At 59.7% G+C, this 15,653-nt stretch overlaps 1 protein-coding gene across 3 annotated transcripts in view; it reads left to right on the forward strand.

Moving 5' to 3' along the window:
* The first annotated feature begins 1,108 nt into the window (after positions 1-1,108).
* LTO1 (LTO1 maturation factor of ABCE1) overlaps positions 1,109-15,653 on the forward strand; it is a 67,838-nt gene continuing 53,293 nt past the window's right edge. Inside the window, exons 1-5 of one of the 3 annotated variants that reach the window (XM_055580580.1) lie at positions 1,128-1,353; positions 2,711-2,816; positions 3,866-3,936; positions 6,678-6,795; positions 7,050-7,203. In XM_055580580.1, the coding sequence (XP_055436555.1) occupies positions 1,304-1,353; positions 2,711-2,816; positions 3,866-3,936; positions 6,678-6,795; positions 7,050-7,118 (414 nt within the window). In that variant the 5' untranslated portion in view covers positions 1,128-1,303 and the 3' untranslated portion in view covers positions 7,119-7,203. Of the gene's footprint in view, positions 1,354-2,710; positions 2,817-3,865; positions 3,937-6,677; positions 6,796-7,049; positions 7,204-15,653 lie in introns of those variants that run through there. The other 2 variants (XM_055580581.1, XM_055580582.1) reach the window with 2 other exon arrangements.

The raw sequence follows: 15,653 nt of genomic DNA on the forward strand, positions 1-15,653 counted from the left end.
TACCTGCCGTGGAAATGACAAATGGGAGGACTAACACCAGAAGCTATTATCTTTTTTTTTTTTTAAGGGGGGATGCCTTCAGCTGAACAGAGGGCTCTGGGGGTTGTTAATTACAAATCCTTTTGTGCTGATTCTTGACTCTCTGCCTGCATTTTGAATAGGTCTACTTTTACTTGTGGCTCAGCTGGTAAAGAATCCACCTGCAAAGTGGGAGAACAGGGTTCGATCCCTGAGTTGGGAAGATCTTCTCCAGTATTCTGGCCTGAAGAACTCCATGGTCTGTATAGTCCATGGGGTTGCAAAGAGTCAGACATGACAGAGCCACTTTCACTCACTACTTTTACTGGGGCTTCCCTCATGGCTCAGATGGTCAAGAATCTGCCTGCAATGCAGGAGACCCGGGTTCAGTCCCTGAATTGGGAAGATTCCCCTGGAGAAGGGAATACCAACCCACTCCAACATGCTTGCCTGGAGAATTCCATGGACAGAGGAGCCTGGCAGTCTATGGTCAGTTATTCATTGAGTGTTAAGAGGACCTAGGCTGTTCCTGTCACCTACTGCTGCTTCAGATTCCCGGGGGGTCGGGTCAGCCCTGCGTTGTTTCTCGAACAAAAGCCCAAATGCCCTGGAATACTGTTATCGTGGATTCAGTGGCCTTTTAGGTTGGGGGGGGGGGGTCTCAAGTCTGACTTGGTCCTGGCGGGTGGCCCTTGGCTGTGGATCGGGGTCGGAGGGGGACCGGGCCACTCTTCTCTGGGTACTGTCCCCACTCCGCGAATTGCCTTTCCTGGAACTTCTTTCCCCCAAACCCCACGGGCCCAGAGCCTCTTGGCCAGAGCTCCGGGGGAGGCGTTTGGTTCTTTGATAAATTTTCCAAGTTTCTTTCCGTGGTCCTTTCTGAGCCGCTGTTGGCAGTTCGGTGGCCTCTGCCTGGTTTTGGGAAAGTGAGATCATGGGTCAGCCCCGCGTGGCCAAGTGGATGCTCCAGGTGGGGACCGACCAACCGGCTGGCGGCCAGCCGAAGGGCGGGGCAAGGGGTCTCGGGGCGGAGCCGCGTCCCGGCCTAGCCCCGCCCAGCGCCGCCGCCGCCGCCGCCGCCGCCGCGCACGCGCCCTGGGCCCGCCCCGGCTCGTGCTGAGCCCTCCGGCGTGCCGTCATTACCCGGCCTGCCCCGCGCGGTCGCCCCCGGAAGTGAATTTGGCGTCGCGAGTGGCCGGGGTTTCCGCGAGTTGTGGCCTCGCGTGTCGGCGGCTCCATCGCGGGGCGGCGGAGCCCGACGGACGGGGGCTGGTCGGCGGCCGCCATGGCCGGGGATCAGGACATGTTCGACGCTGTCGTGATGGCAGATGAGAGGTGGGTGGGTCGGGGCCCCCAGCCCTGGCGTGCCGGCTCTCAGCTTTGGGCTGCGGCCCTGGGGGAGCGCACTGGGGCCCCGGGGGTGGCCGGCGCGGGAGGGCCCAGGATGCTGTTACTTCCACTTCTCGGGCGAGCGCAGGGCGCCCAGCTGCTCCTCGGGACCTGCTTCCCTCCTCCGGGGCTGCCCCCATGCATCTGCTCGGCCTGGTGACTGCCTCCCTCCAGGGACGCCCCGTCCTCGGGTGGGGCGGACCTCTGCCATCTGGGCGCTGCCCACCTCTTTCTTGTTCCTCAGTAGTAGGACAGACGGCCGCATTCACGGACAGGCTCATCAAGGTGTCAGGCGTCATCCTTTTCCCTCCTGAGCCCCTGGGCAGCGCCTAGGGGCTGTGACAAGGCGGGGTTGGGGGGTGGCGGGGGCGGGGGAGCTCTTGGCCGCTTTGATGGCTGTCTTCCAGTGCCCAGCCCGCTTGAGACATCGATAGACGTCCCTGAGAAAGAGGGAGCTGGAAGCGATCAGTCGCTGACAGTTCATTTGGAACTTGCTGTGAGCCGCTAGCTGAATTAAGCCTTTTACCCCCGTTATCTATTTTATCCCTACTTGTGAACTAGATCCTGTCTTTGGGATGGGAGGCAGGGTCACTCCCGGGCCGGGGGGGAGTCAGTATAAGTGGGAATGGCACACTTGGCCTCACCGGGGGGCTCCAGCCAGCCCTTTTCACTTTGGTGGCCCGTGGGTTGTGCTGGTACAGTTCCACTGCCGGTCCCTGTAAGTCCGAGCCTTTATTCCACCGCAGGCCCGGCAGTCATGGTACACTGTGGTGACCTGATGGCCCTTCTCCCTGCCTGGCTCCTAACGTGTGATGGAAAGCCTGGTGCAGACGGCAGAGTTTCGTTTGTCTGTTTGTTTTGAAGCACTTGCCCAAACAGTCCAGCTTACAGACTTACAGAACTGGGGCTGCTGACTAAGTCACTGGGGAGATTTCAAAAAGCAGATTCCTGAGCTTTACTGAGATGAGGGGGCGAGGCTCCTGAATTTGTATCTTTGGGATTTTCCTGTGTGTTTCCAGTATTCTCCCCGGTTTGGGAATCCCTGATTTATCCCAGCTTCCTCATTGTAAAAGAGCTGAATTTGGCTTCAAGGAGTATAGTGATTTGCCACAGCAGAGGCTCAGGGAGGGGTGGAGCTGACACTGGATCTGTTTTAGGTTCAGGTTCTCTTGTTTTTCTGTGATACTAGGTCTGGTCTTGCAGTCTGGGTCTAGGTCTGGGTCACGTGGAGGAGATGAGTTTTTCCAGAGAGAATCCTCTTTCTCCTGTTTATTTACTCAGACTTGCTGCTTCTCCGTCGCAGGTTTCACGGGGAAGGGTACCGAGAAGGCTATGAAGAAGGAAGCAGTTTGGGTATGATCGAAGGGAGACAGCACGGCACGCTCCATGGAGCTAAAATCGGATCTGAAGTGAGTGGGGACCTCCCCCCTGACCCACCGTCACTTAGAAAGGAGTCCTGTTCTTTTACTGTTGACAGTTTACCTTGATGGTCAGTATGATGAAGCCACAATTTCAGACCTCTTAAAGTGGCAGTAGGCTAGATAGAACGCTGATGGAGGCATATTCCTAGGACAGAGCCTGCAGAGCATGTGGCTGTGTGGCGATGACGCAGTCGGGTGGGCTGGAGAAAAAAACAGGTCCCTCATCACCTCGGTGGATGTCGAGTGTTGTGGTCCTCCTGCAGGGTGAGCACCCCTGTGTCCTGTGAAAGCATGCTGTTGATATTTACCTAGGAATTCCATAAAATGCCCGATTTTCCTTTTCTCCTGCCTTTTGTCCTGGATGGGCCCTCACTTACAGGTGACCAGCCATAAACAGTGAAGTCTGAGGGCACTGGAACTGTATTAGGCATCCGTGGCTTCAAAGTGAAATCATTCCACGCCCGTGGCCTTAAGATAACCAGTGTTACTTACGTCACAGAGGTCCTGGTGGTCCGTGGTCCGGGAGCAGCTGAGCCGGGTGGTTCTGGCTCAGGGCCCCTTGGTGCTGGAGTTAAGAGTCAGCCACTCGAAGGCTTGCCTGGGGCCAGAGGAGGTACTTGTCAGATGGCTTGCCCCCTCGGGGTCTTCAGCACGTGGACTTCTCCTTAGGGCTGCCCGAGTGTTCTCCTGACCCTGTGTGGGTTGCCCAGGTGGGCAGGGCAGAGGTGACATTGCCCATTAATCGGGAGGTCACGTGCCACCTCTTTGTGTTTTGCTTATCACGGCCACCCGACAGAGTCGGGAGACCACGCAGGCATGAGTACCAGCGGAGTGGGAGGTGGGTCCCAGTGGGCTGCCTTGGAGGCCGGCTGTCCCGCTGATAACTCGACCTCTGACTTCCATTTCCTGCTCCAGGACAGCACGAGAAGAAGCACCCCCTCCCGCCTTCCCCCACTTTAGTTTTGAGAGCTTGATAATTAGATCAAATACAGTGCTCGGTTATTCATTGTACTCTTAAATGTCTCATCAATTCACAGATCGGGTGCTACCAAGGGTTCGCGTTTGCTTGGAGAGGTCTCCTGCACAGTTGCGCCACTGAGAGAGACAGGTAAGGCTGAACCTCCTTTCTTCTTTGGTGTCTGGACCAGAGTTGCGGTTCTGTGGTGCACCCTGATCGCGGGTGGTTAGAGTCTCAGTCTTCGCATCTGTAAAACGGAGAAAATAATCGGGTTGAAATGACCTCATGAAATTGTTACAAAGTTTACAGGAAATAGTACCTAGAAGGTGCTGGGCCTGTTTTGGGTGTTGGATGAATACCTACTGTTTTCTCAAGAGTCCTCTGATCCCCCCTGCCTTTTCCATGGAGGCCTTCAAGCACTCCCTGCCAGTCAAGGCAGGTTGAAAACAATTTTATCTTCTCATTTCCCCTGAGCTTCTGATAAACAGAGCACGGTAGTCTGGGTGTGACCCAGGCTCAGAAGTGGTGAGTGCACCGGCACTGGGGCTCCTGACGCAGCCAGAAGGCCTAACGAGGCGACCGGGCTGGGTCAGGAAGCGTAAGGCGCCGTCAGCTGTCCTCTGTAGCGTTTGTAGCCTTCTGAACCTGCTCTTATGGGTGCCGCTTCCTGAAGCCCCGGGACCCTGTCCCCACCCGCGGTCTTCACTCTTCAGCCGTCTGTGAAAGGCTGTGCTGCCGCTCAGGGGAGCCGACACAGGGCTTCAGCGGCCGCTCCCCGTCATTCGGATGCCTGGTGGCCTTGCCTGGCCGGGGAGGGGCTCCAGGAGCGTGAGTGACAGAGGCAGAAGCGGCATTCCCCCATCCACGTGACTTGTCGGCTTATTTGGAATGTTTTGAATTTCTAGAATTTGTGCCACTGCCATATTCACGTGTCAGAGCAGGGATGCTCGAGACAGGGTCTGGGTGATGCTGGGGTTGCTGCTCTCTGACCTGTCCCATCACTGATCAAGTGGGAGCTGAACAGACTCATCCACCATGCAGGGCCACCTTGAGGAGGTTTTTCTCTAAAGACCCAGCGGGGCGGCGGCGTAGCTGGTGATCTGGTTGGGACGGTGGGTGGCAGCACGGGCAGCACTGGGTGGCGGTCAGGGCTGAAGGTGCCTCTGCACTCCCGGCCCGCGGAGGTGGGGGTGGCGCGCCCAGTCGTGGAATTCTCCAGCAGCCTCCCCTTGTCCCTTTGCTGGTGTCTGCAGCGCACGGAGGGTGTGAAGGTTCCTGTACCTGGGGGCTGCCAACTCACGCCCCAGGGCAGGGGTCGCCCCCACCCCCCCACCCCCCGCCGTCCTAAAGCTGTGCCCCCAGGCTCCATCAGGGGGAGGGTCACATGGGTTGTGTCAGGGCTGGTGGGAGCCCCGCTGCCCCCACCCCACCAGCAGAGCCTGGTGGTCTCTGAACCTCAGCCTAAACCCTTTCATCTTAGAGGAGTGATTTTTGGATTTTCTAAGTCTCTACAGTTTAAAAGAAAAATGGTAGCTCCGCTGCCTTATGTTCCAAGTGAAGATGTTAGAGGAGAAGTGCCCACCCCATGCGGCCTCACTCAGTGAAGCCAGGGACTTCTCACCCGGAGAAGGCGTGTGGGAGCCTGTCTCAGCCTGCAGGATGGGGTGTCCAACGGGTGACCATGGCTTTCTGACCCTCCCCGAGCTGCCCTGCCCTCCCGCAGGATGGTGGAGCCCTGTTTTCCTTACTCGAGCCGTGAGCGGGCCACACCCCCCTGGCGTGCACCGGCCTTGACCGTGTGCCGGGCTAAGTGCGTCTGGAGCAGCTGGGGTGACCGGCTGTTGGGCGGGGCTGCTTGCAGCCTTGAGAGTGGGCGGTGGTCCCCGCGTCCGGCACGCACAGCCGTTCCCACGTGTGGGCATCTGCCTTCCGTCTGCTGGAAACCGAGCGCCTGGTTGCTTTCCTTCACTCTCCGTGATGCTTCGCAGTTTTGTGTTTTCCCCGAGAGGCAGCTGTCGTAATTCTTGTAAACTGGTTTAAGAACAGCAAACGTGAGCGGGTCCTGGTTGCTTTGAATGGCTGTCGCTTCATCCTAAGGACAAGTCCTTCGAAATTCCTGGGAACAGATACCTAGTATGCTCCTGACGCCCGGTGATCGGAGATGGGCAGGGTCACTTGTCCATGACCCAGAAGGGCGCCTGCCCTCCCCAATGGGAGCCCTGGCCTCCAGGGTGTGGTGGAGACTGACGGTTACTCAGCGCTGTTCTGTGGCATGTCCTGGGCTTTCTCTGGATTACTGATCCTCCTGAGCCTGGGAGGTGGCCATCAGGGCCCCATTTTACAGATGAGGACGCCAAGTCCCAGAACTGTGAAGTCCCTGAGTGCCTGGGGGCAGTCCTGCTCCAGCCTGAGCCCCTCGTCTTCCTGGGGAAGGGGGCTGAACTCAGGCAGCAGACACTGTGGACGGAGCAGGCTTGGTGTTTACCTGCTGTTAAACTCCCTGAGGCCCTGAGTGTGAAGGTTCTGGATCCGAGAAACCCCCCAGATGGGAGCAGGTGTGGCCATGCCCAGCGCTCTTTCCTTCTGGTTCTGTCTGCTCCCAGCTCAGGCCTGGGGACTGGTGGTCTGGGTGCTTGTCGCGTCTCCTCGGCTGCTGGTCCAGGCCGCAGCCGGCCCGGCGAGGTCGGTTCTCGCTTGATGTCGGGCTCAGGGGTGGGCGGGCGCCCGTCGCCAGGCGGGGGAAGGTGGTTTAGTGATGACTGCGTTAGCCGCCAGCTCCTGAACCCCGGCGTGCTCAGCACCACTGCCTTAAGGAGCGAGCCCGGCACCTTGCTGCCTGGGCCGAGCCTGCCGTGCTGGGGACTGAAGGTCTTTCTTTCTGTGTTTTACAGCAAAAAGATGAAGGTCTTAGAGGCATTGATTGGGATGATTCAGAAGTTCCCTTACGATGACCCTACTTATGATAAACTTCACGAAGACTTAGACAGAATTAGAGGGAAGTTTAAGCAGGTTTGTGTCCCGCATATTTCTGTTTGATCGGGCGCCTGTCTGAGGCGTAGCTGGGTGCCCTGGGGGCTCCCTTTGCTGGCGGTTTCGGGGCCACCAGAGCCGTGTCTTTGGTCCATAAAGCAAGTCCTCGTATACCTCAATGTGAGGAAACGGGGCCCTCCGGGGAGCAGATGCGAGGACCTCGTGGAGGGTGGTGGCCTAGAGAGAGGTCTGCGCTCATTTAAAAAGCCACCTTTTTCCTCTTGTGTTTCCAGCTTTGTTCATTACTGAACGTTCAGCCCGACTTTAAAATCAGCACAGAAGGTTCTGGACTTTCATTCTGAGGACGACAGATGAACAAAGAGGGGACGTCAAGGAGCAGATGTTCACGTGTTAAGTGTTGAAAAACGTGATTAAAAGCAAGACAGTGGGGAGGATCCATCGTTTTGCAGGGTCGGGTCCAATTTGGCCGGTGAAAGGGCCCCCTTCCCCGAGGTCCCCCCGCGTGGCCTGCGTCCTCCCCCGCCGGGGGCCCCTCCGCACAAGCCCGTCCTGGGTCAGGTCCTGTCTGCCCCACACTCTGGGTGCGGCCCTGGCAGAGCCCTCGAGGGCTGCTCGTCTCTGCTCCAGGGTCCGGCCGCCGGCACATGGGTTCCTGCCACCTGGCAGGCCTGGCTGGATCCAGACCTGGCTCTGGATGGAAGAAACACCCCTGTTCCTCCTCAGGCTTTGGTCAGTGCTCAGAGGGGCTGTTTTTTCAGAAATGAGGGGACAGGGTTGGCATGGCAGGAGTGACGGGTACTGTGGCATATAGTGACTCTTGAGAAGCGCCAACGCTTTGTGACCTGCCTCTGGTGTTTTATTTATTCCCTTCGGGAGCCCACGAGGCAGGCGTTACTGGTGGTTTATAGAGGAACCCAAGGCCTGAGAGACCGCCCGGTCCAAGGGCTGCGGGCGGCAGAACTGGGACTCCGGCCCTGGTGCTCGTCCTGTTTCCTGGTGTCCTGGGACGCACGCTCACACCCACAGGCCCGGGGTCCCTGCCTGCGAACAGTGCTGTGCTCGTTGCCTCCTGTGCCGTGGACGTGGGCATCTGGCTGAGAGGAGGAGAGGCCGGCCCTGTGCCCGGGGAGCCGGGACATGCTCTTCCGCGTCCCCGGGTGCAGGGCGGTACTCGTCGTTAAAAATGGTCCCAGGGGAGATCTGAAGGCCGCCGCTCCGCATGCAGGCACCTTGGGGTTGCTGTGAGTCTAGTCCAGCTTTTAAAATCCTCCCAGAGCATCTGGTGCGCTCTGCTCCCCTGGCAGCTGCTGAGGGTCCCTGCGGGGCCTGGACGTTGGGCTCCCGGGCGCCCAGGAGGGCGGGTCGGCGTCTTGAGGCTGGTGGACGCGCTGCGGCTCCGCCCCGTGCGTCTCGCTGTGCGTTCCTGGCCTGCAGCCCCTTCTCAGCTCTGGGCGGCCGGGCCTCGGCTATGCCGTCGTCGCAGAGACCACCAGCTCGTCTCCGTCCAGCGGGGTGGAGGGCTCTCGTCGTCATTTTCCTGGGTGGAATTTTGTGTTTCCTAAGCTAGCTGTTTGGATAATGTATTATTTTTATAATTGGAGAAAAAAAAAAAATAAACAGCATATTTTAAAGCCAAAGGCTGTCTGGGACCTTTTTGATGCGACTTCTGGTGAATTCGTTCCTTCCTCCGTGGTATTTGGGGTTCAGGAACCAGGGTCACACCAGGCGGCCCCCTCTTGTGTTTGTGTCCGGCTTCAACTAACACACGTGGAGGCGGATTCCGTGGGAGGGCGATCCTGCTGCCCCCTGCCCGTGCTCCCAGCCCCTCGCGCGTCCCCCTTCCCCCCTTCCCTCTTGCCCCGTCTCGGCCTCTCCCGTGCCCGGTGTCAGCCAGCCCCCCAGCAGCCCCTTCCTCTCCCCCATCCCGTGGGGCTCAGCTGCCTTGTCGCTGGTCTTCAGGGCCTCTGGACCCTGGGCTTGCCCTGTGCCCACCCAGCTCCTTCTTGGAGGATGAGACTCCGTGGCCTGGAAACCTTGCTTACCGGAGAGACGTCCTGGATTGTAGTATAGAGTCCCCGCTCCGTCGCTCACACTCTGACCCCACGATGCTGCCTCCAGCCACGGGGTCCAGAGAGCTTGCTCTTCTGGCTGATGGAATGGTGGAGGATGCTGCAGGGCTTTGGGGGAAGGAGGAGACGGGATCTCTTTTGGAAGTTGTCCCTTGGGGCTGTGATACCAGAATTTTGACAGGCAGCTACTGATGGAGCCACCCCTGCGCCTGGCAGGGCCAAGCCAGGGGGACCCCCTGATGTCATCCCCTAGCAGCTGTGCCAACCAGCCCCTGAGGTGCCCACTGGCTGACTGCGAGTTACAGGAGCCTGGTGCATGCCCTGGTTCTGGGCTTCTCAGGTGGCGCGCTAATGGTATAAAGAACCTGCCTGGCAGAGACGCAAGAGACGTGGGTTTGATCCCTGGGTCGGGAAGGCTCCCCTGGAGAAGGAAATGGCGCCCTGCTCCTGTCTTTCTTGCAGGGGTTTCCATGCCTTGCTCACCTCCCACATCCTGTCCCATCTCTTCCTGTCCACCTAACCCTTGGATTTCACCAAGGATTCACCCCCTCTCTGGGGGGCTCAGGTTTCCCAAGGCCTGCTCTTCCCCCATCGGAAACCCCCCAGCATATTCTTGCCACGTTATCAGTCAGCCCAGACTGCCGCAGCAGATGCCCCACACCGAGGGCCTTAAACAGCAGGTGTTTGCTGTCTCCCAGTCGAGGCTGGAATCCGAGACCCAGGTGTGGGCAGGGCTGGTCCGTCCTGAGGCCTCTGTCCTGGGCGTGATAGATGGCCATCTCCTCCCCATGTGCTCATGTGGGCATCCTGTGTTCTTAAGGACCGCAGCCCTGTTGGATCGGGGTCTGCCTTGATGACGGCTTTACATTCTGAGGTCCTGGGGATCCATTCTCCACTATGAATTTTGGTAGGGGCATCATTCAGCCCATAAGAGCCACCCCGTCTGGCTGCCTGGACAGACTTGACTTGGGAGAGAAGAACACCATTCCACTTAAAAGTTGAAGTAACTCCATTTTGTTTTTCTTTAACATTATAATTGGGAATAAGCGGACTAATCCACCTTCCAGCTAAACTTACCCTTCGGGGCTACGCTCTCAGGCACCGTGATGGCTGAAGGGCTTTTCACTCACCTGGGGCCGGGTGGCAGCCGCCACACTGAGTTATTTCACCTTCAGCCTGTTGTATTTCTCCACCAGCGGTGAGGAGAGAATGGAGTGATCTGGGGGACGGATAAGAAGTCTTAACTTGCCGAGTGGCTGTCCGGGGCCGCCTTGACCTTCCTCAGGTCCCTGAAGCGTCCACAAAGCCTGCGAGGTGGGGCCATTGTTCCCCCCCCCGACCCCCCACCCCCGCTGCAGATGGAGGCATGGGGCACCCAGTTGAGCTGAGTGATGAACCCGACGGCTGCAGTAAGTGGCCGACCTCAGGCCTCACTAAGCACAGCGGGGGTCGAGCGCTTTGCATGAATTATCCTTAGCCAGGACAGAGCCTCATTTTTCTGATAACTCACAGCCTGTCTGTGTGACCAGTCTTGCATCTAGCTGATTGGAGTGGAGGCGGATGGATTTATGGGTCGGGACCCGTGCTGGCTGCGGTAGTAGAGGCGGGAGCAGAACGGACCAGCACCTGCCCCCAACCCTGTGAGCAGGGCTCGCTGAAGTATGGGTGGGGAGTCTGGAAATGTGCGTGGGGGGTGTGTTCAGCTCTGCCTGGGGAATAAGGGAGTGGGAAGGAGGGCAGGAAGGCTTCCTGGAGGAGGTGACCTTGGCACAACTCACTGGGCACTTTCGTTTGCGTTCAGCACCCCGGAGAATGTCTCTTCCACCCTGCCTGAGAACACTGTGTAGTCTGGAGAGATCAAAAGCTGCAAGTTAACAGGCAAGGTGGTCCCAACTCCACAGTTATTCCAGTCCTTAGTGAGTGAAGTGAGGAACCAGTCTGCAGCCCAGGAGACGAGTCCCCAAGTGAGTCTGATCAGGGCAGAGAAAAGCGAGCGCTCTGTTCAGTTCCCCCAGGACGTGAGCGTTGCGCAGATGCCGGGCCAGGACCCGAGGGCAGCAGGGTCCTGTCCACGCCATCGGTACTATGGGGTCAGTAGGGACGTCACGGTTCCAAGAAGGACAGTCGCTGCCCGCAGCCCTGATGGTGACTACCCCTCACCTGAGTCCAGGCCCTGGCTGGCCTGTCCCTGGGCCCGTGGAGCCAGCGCTTCAGCCCCAGCTCCTGGGTGCCCCGCGATCACGTCGGCTGGGCTGTGGGTGCCGGGGTCGTAGTGAAACCTGAATGTGGTCCTGTCTGCCGACTAAAGAGTGGGATGGAGCGGGGAACCCCTCGCTCGGGTAAACAGCCACGAAACTGAAGACTTTGTGGCGGGTGTCTCCACCCTTTCAGCCAGGATTTACTGAACTTCCATTTTTCTCAGTGGACGTGCACCCCTGAGATCATGGGGTGCTCCACGAATGTGCTCCCTAGCTCTGAGAGCTCAAACACACCTGTTGGATTGAGCCGTGTCCCCTAAAAGACACGAGAACATTCCAGCCTCTGGCACCTGGGAATGGGACCTTCTTTGGAAATAGGTCGAAAACATGCAGACCGTGGGGCAGTTAAGCTCTGAAAATGCCGGGAAGGCCACATCAGACGAACTCCAACAGTAAGGAACAGTCCTGGGCTCCTGGAACAAGGGGGGCTGGCTCGATCCAGCAGCTTTCCTGGAGGCCTGGTCCCCCGCCTGCTCTCCTGCCTGACCAAGCTTGCGCTCAGGCTCCACTCAGTGGCCCCTCGCGAGGCGGCGGAAGGGCCGTGCCAACCCCCAGAGTCCTAAGGATCAGGGTGGAGGGCTCTCTTTGCCAGAAGCTCCAGAAAAATCTCTCCCCGAGTCTCGCTGGCTGTTAAATTTCACATCTAGCCTTGAACCTGCCACTCTTCCCAGGGGGCGGACGTGCTGCTGGCTGTGAGCGCCTCAGCGCCTGTCCTGGGGCCGGGGAGGGGGTCAGTCCCCCCAAAGCCACGGAGCTGAGAATGGTGCTTCCCACCGAGTGAAATCTGGGGGCTGGCAACACCAGGAGAGAGGCATGAAGACCAGGAACTGCCAGGGGAGGGAACCGCCCTCGGGGACCAGTGGGGCCTCCTTGCTCAGCTGGACACTGCGCGGGGTGACGGCGATGGCCCTGGCGGGACGGGGGCCCTTACTGAGTGATGCCCATGCAGCTGGTGTGTGCTCAGGGCCGCATGGACCTTGAGTCATCGGTCCTCCCATCCCCCCTGGAGGCGGGCACTGGACAGAGCCCATCTCGCTTCCCGCTGGGCGTGTCACAGACGTTAGCACGCGTTCCTGGAGCCTCCATTCTTATAGACAGAGCTGTGCCAGTTTTCTTTTTTTTTAATTTTGGCTTTGCTGGATCTTCATCGCCTTGTATGGGCTTCTATCAATAGCTGTGTGTCGAGGGCTCAGCAGTTGCCGCACATGGGTTTAGTTGCTCCAAGGCATGTGAGATTTTAGTTCCCCAATCAGGGATCGAACCCGTGTGTCCTGCATTGGATGGAAGATTCTTAACCACTTGACCCCCAGGGAAGTCCCACGACAGTCCCCATCTTCTGGGTAAGAAAGTCCAGGCCCAGAAGGAGAAGCCACACAGCCTGAAAGTTGCAGAGCTGAGATCCACCTGCTGGATCTTTTCCTCTGAATGTGCTCATGGGGGAGAGGGTGTGTCTTTCAAACAACCACTGACCACATCAGATGCCGCTGCTAGCAGGCCTGGCCTCCATTCTCCTGACCGGCTGACCAGGATGCTGCGCTGACCACAGGGACCGCTGACTAGACGCCTGGGGTGGACCTGACCCCAGCCCCTGGGCCTCCGGGCACATCAGGGCCCTGAGTGGAAGCACTAAGCGTAGGGTGGTTGTTGTTCAGTCGCTCAGTCACGTCCGACTCTTTGTGACCCCATGGATGCAGCATGCCAGGCTTCCCTATTCTTCACCACCTCCCGGAGTTTGCCCAAACTCCTGTCCGTTGAGTCGGTGATGCCATCCAACCATCTCATCCTCTGTCGTCCCCTTCTCCTCCTGCCTTCAGTCTTCCCCAGGATCAGGGTCTTTTCCAATGAGTCGGCTCTTTTCATCAGGTGGCCAAAGTATTGGAGCTTCAGCCTCAGCATCAGTCCTTCCCATGAATATTCAGGGTTCATTTCCTCTAGCACTGGCATAGGGTGAAAACGCTCAAATGAAGGCTGCGTGCATTTTCTTCAAGTGCATTTTTGAAGCCCTTGTGCCCTTCTCAGCAGGCAGCCAGGCTGACTGATGGGGGGGGGGGGGGTGGTGCAGCGCAGGCCCCAGAGACACAAACCCGGCCACTGGCCTGGCTCCGTCACTTCCCTGTGTGGTCCTGGCTCAGTGACTTCACCTCTCTGGGCCTGTTTCCACACCTGCCGCAGAGGTCGGCTCAGTCCTGCCCTCACCCAGACCGAGGCTGGCTGTGCCCGGGGCTCCATGCAGCAGGTTCGAGGAGCTGCATGGAGAACAGAGCCTGTGAAGTCCCAAGTGCCCACTGCCTGGCCTGGCCCTTTGTGGAAAGCCTGCCAACCCTTGACCTGGAAGATGGGGTAACTGTCCCTCCCAGAGTGAACGTGGGCTCCGCGGGACCCATCCCCGGCATGCCCCCTGCCTGTCAGCAACCCCTGGGGGCTGATTTAAGATTTAGGGAGAAGTGACGTGTTTGGCCCATAGCACGATATCTGGTCCCCAGGGCGTGACTGGTGAACTTGAGCTACTGACCTCCCGCGATGGGACCGGGAGGACCACTGCCTGGCGAGCTCCAGGCTGTGGGCTGACCTTCCACCTAAACGGGTCTTGCTCTGGAGGACCGCCCTGGAGAGGCCATCTCGGCTGCCGTTAGCTGTAGCTCGTAAGGACGAGCTGAGCTGCCCCGGCCGGTGGCAGCCCTTCGGTGAGGGCTCCCGCGTCCCCCCGTGCGCCCTGGGCTGGCGGTGACAATGCCCCCGGATGTGGGCCTCCAGCCCCATCGCTCAGCTGCCCGCCCACCGGCCGCAGCTATTGTCTCCTGGGCCCCGGTGTGGCTCAGGGCAGGGGCCAGCGGGCAGGGGGACTGTGGGAACGGATTAGAGGCCAGGGGCCGGCTTGCGTCCCCCCTGCACCAACTCCTGATCAAAGGCATTCCTGGGATGACAAAGCCCTGTGCGCTCGGAGGCGGCCCAGCGTGCGGGACACACGCCCCACACAGGCGCCCCCCCCTCACCGCCCCCCGGAGCTGGGGCTGGGTTCATGATGGGACAGCCGACCCCTGCCACCTGCAGGGCCCAGAGATACGGCTGCCTGGCTTCCAGGGGGACAGGGTCGGGGTTGGGGGGAGGTGGGAGCCTGGCCCGAGGCCGTGGTCACCCAGGGCCTGACTGTGACCTCCTCTGCAAACATGCCTGCCCAGGGACCACCCCCCGCCCCAGCCTTAGCACACAGGCTGTGTCCCGGGGCTTACTGGACCTCCTTGGCAGGATCAGGAGCTGGCCAGCTCCAGGGGAGCCCCCAGCCCCGGATTCCTCACAACACGAGGGGCCTGCCCACCACACCCGGGTCCCGAAGGGCCTCTGCAGCTCCACGCGGCCCCACTGTGTGCAGGCCAGGGGCGCACCCCACCAGCCAGACGGCTGTCCTCCAGGGCTCACAGTCCGGAGCGGGGAAGCACCGTGTGCGATGGTTCCCGGACCACCCAGAGCCGCCCGTCTGGGTGGGGTGGGGAATGCAGGCAGAGGGTCTTAGGTCACCTGGGGGAGGGGACTCCAGACACAAAACCCAAGGGGTCTAGTCCTCCGGCGTGTCCTGCAGTCCTGAGGGCGGGAACTTCGGGGATAGAGGGGGGTGACGCTGGGGGAGATGGGGGCGAGGTCCCAGAGACGGGCCCAGGCCCCAGGACCTCAGACGGAGCCGGAAGGAGCTAGAAGCCCCAGGGAGGTCTGGCAGAGGGTGGAGGGGCTGCCAGAGGCAGGGAGACCGGCTGGGAGGCAGGGAGGCCCCAGGTGAGTGGCCGTGGGCCCAACTGAGACCAGGCTTCTGGAAGGGGACGGTGGACTGACATGGCACAGCTTTGTCTCCAAAGCCCCGCAAAGGCCCGGGTTTGTTTCCATGACAGGCAAGGGGCAGCCAGACCGCCAGGGGACGGGGCGTTCCCTGCCGTCCCAGGAGGGGGCCCCAAGGGGATGGTGGCAGTTGGAGAGCTCTGGGCATGCAGCACAACTGAGGGGAGCCCACCCCCCTCCTCCCGGGGGCTTCGGTGCTGGAAAGATGGGCCCCGGAGGACCCTCAGCCCAGACCCTCTGTGCGCTGGGGGTCATGCATCTTATCCACACGGGGTCCCCCGCTTTGGCTCCCCGCCTCCCATGCTCCACACCCAAGGGCCGCCTCCCCGTCACGCCCTGTTCCTTCCACTGTCCGACCTGTCAACCCACGAACAGATATTCCACCTGAAACCCTAGACTCCATAAAACAGCCCGCAGCCCCGGCCGCCCCAGCATCCACCTCCCCCCACCCTCTGCCCCCACAGCTTCCTCTGTCGATTCTCACTGGAACTTAACGCAATCACTCTTGCCTCTAGGAAGGTATGTTCAGTCACGTCCGACTCTCTGTAACCCCATGGACTGCAGCCCGTCAGGCTCCTCTGTCCATGGGATTCTCCAAGAAGACTGGAGTGGGTCACCATTTCCTTCTCCAGGGGATCTTCTGGACCCAGGGATTGAACCTGTGCCTCCTGTGTCTCCCGCACTGCAGGCGGGTTCTTTACCCACAGAGCCAACAGGGAAG

Source organism: Bubalus kerabau, chromosome 5 (genome assembly GCF_029407905.1).
Source record: "Bubalus kerabau isolate K-KA32 ecotype Philippines breed swamp buffalo chromosome 5, PCC_UOA_SB_1v2, whole genome shotgun sequence".
In the NCBI taxonomy this organism is placed as follows: Eukaryota; Metazoa; Chordata; class Mammalia; order Artiodactyla; family Bovidae; genus Bubalus; species Bubalus kerabau.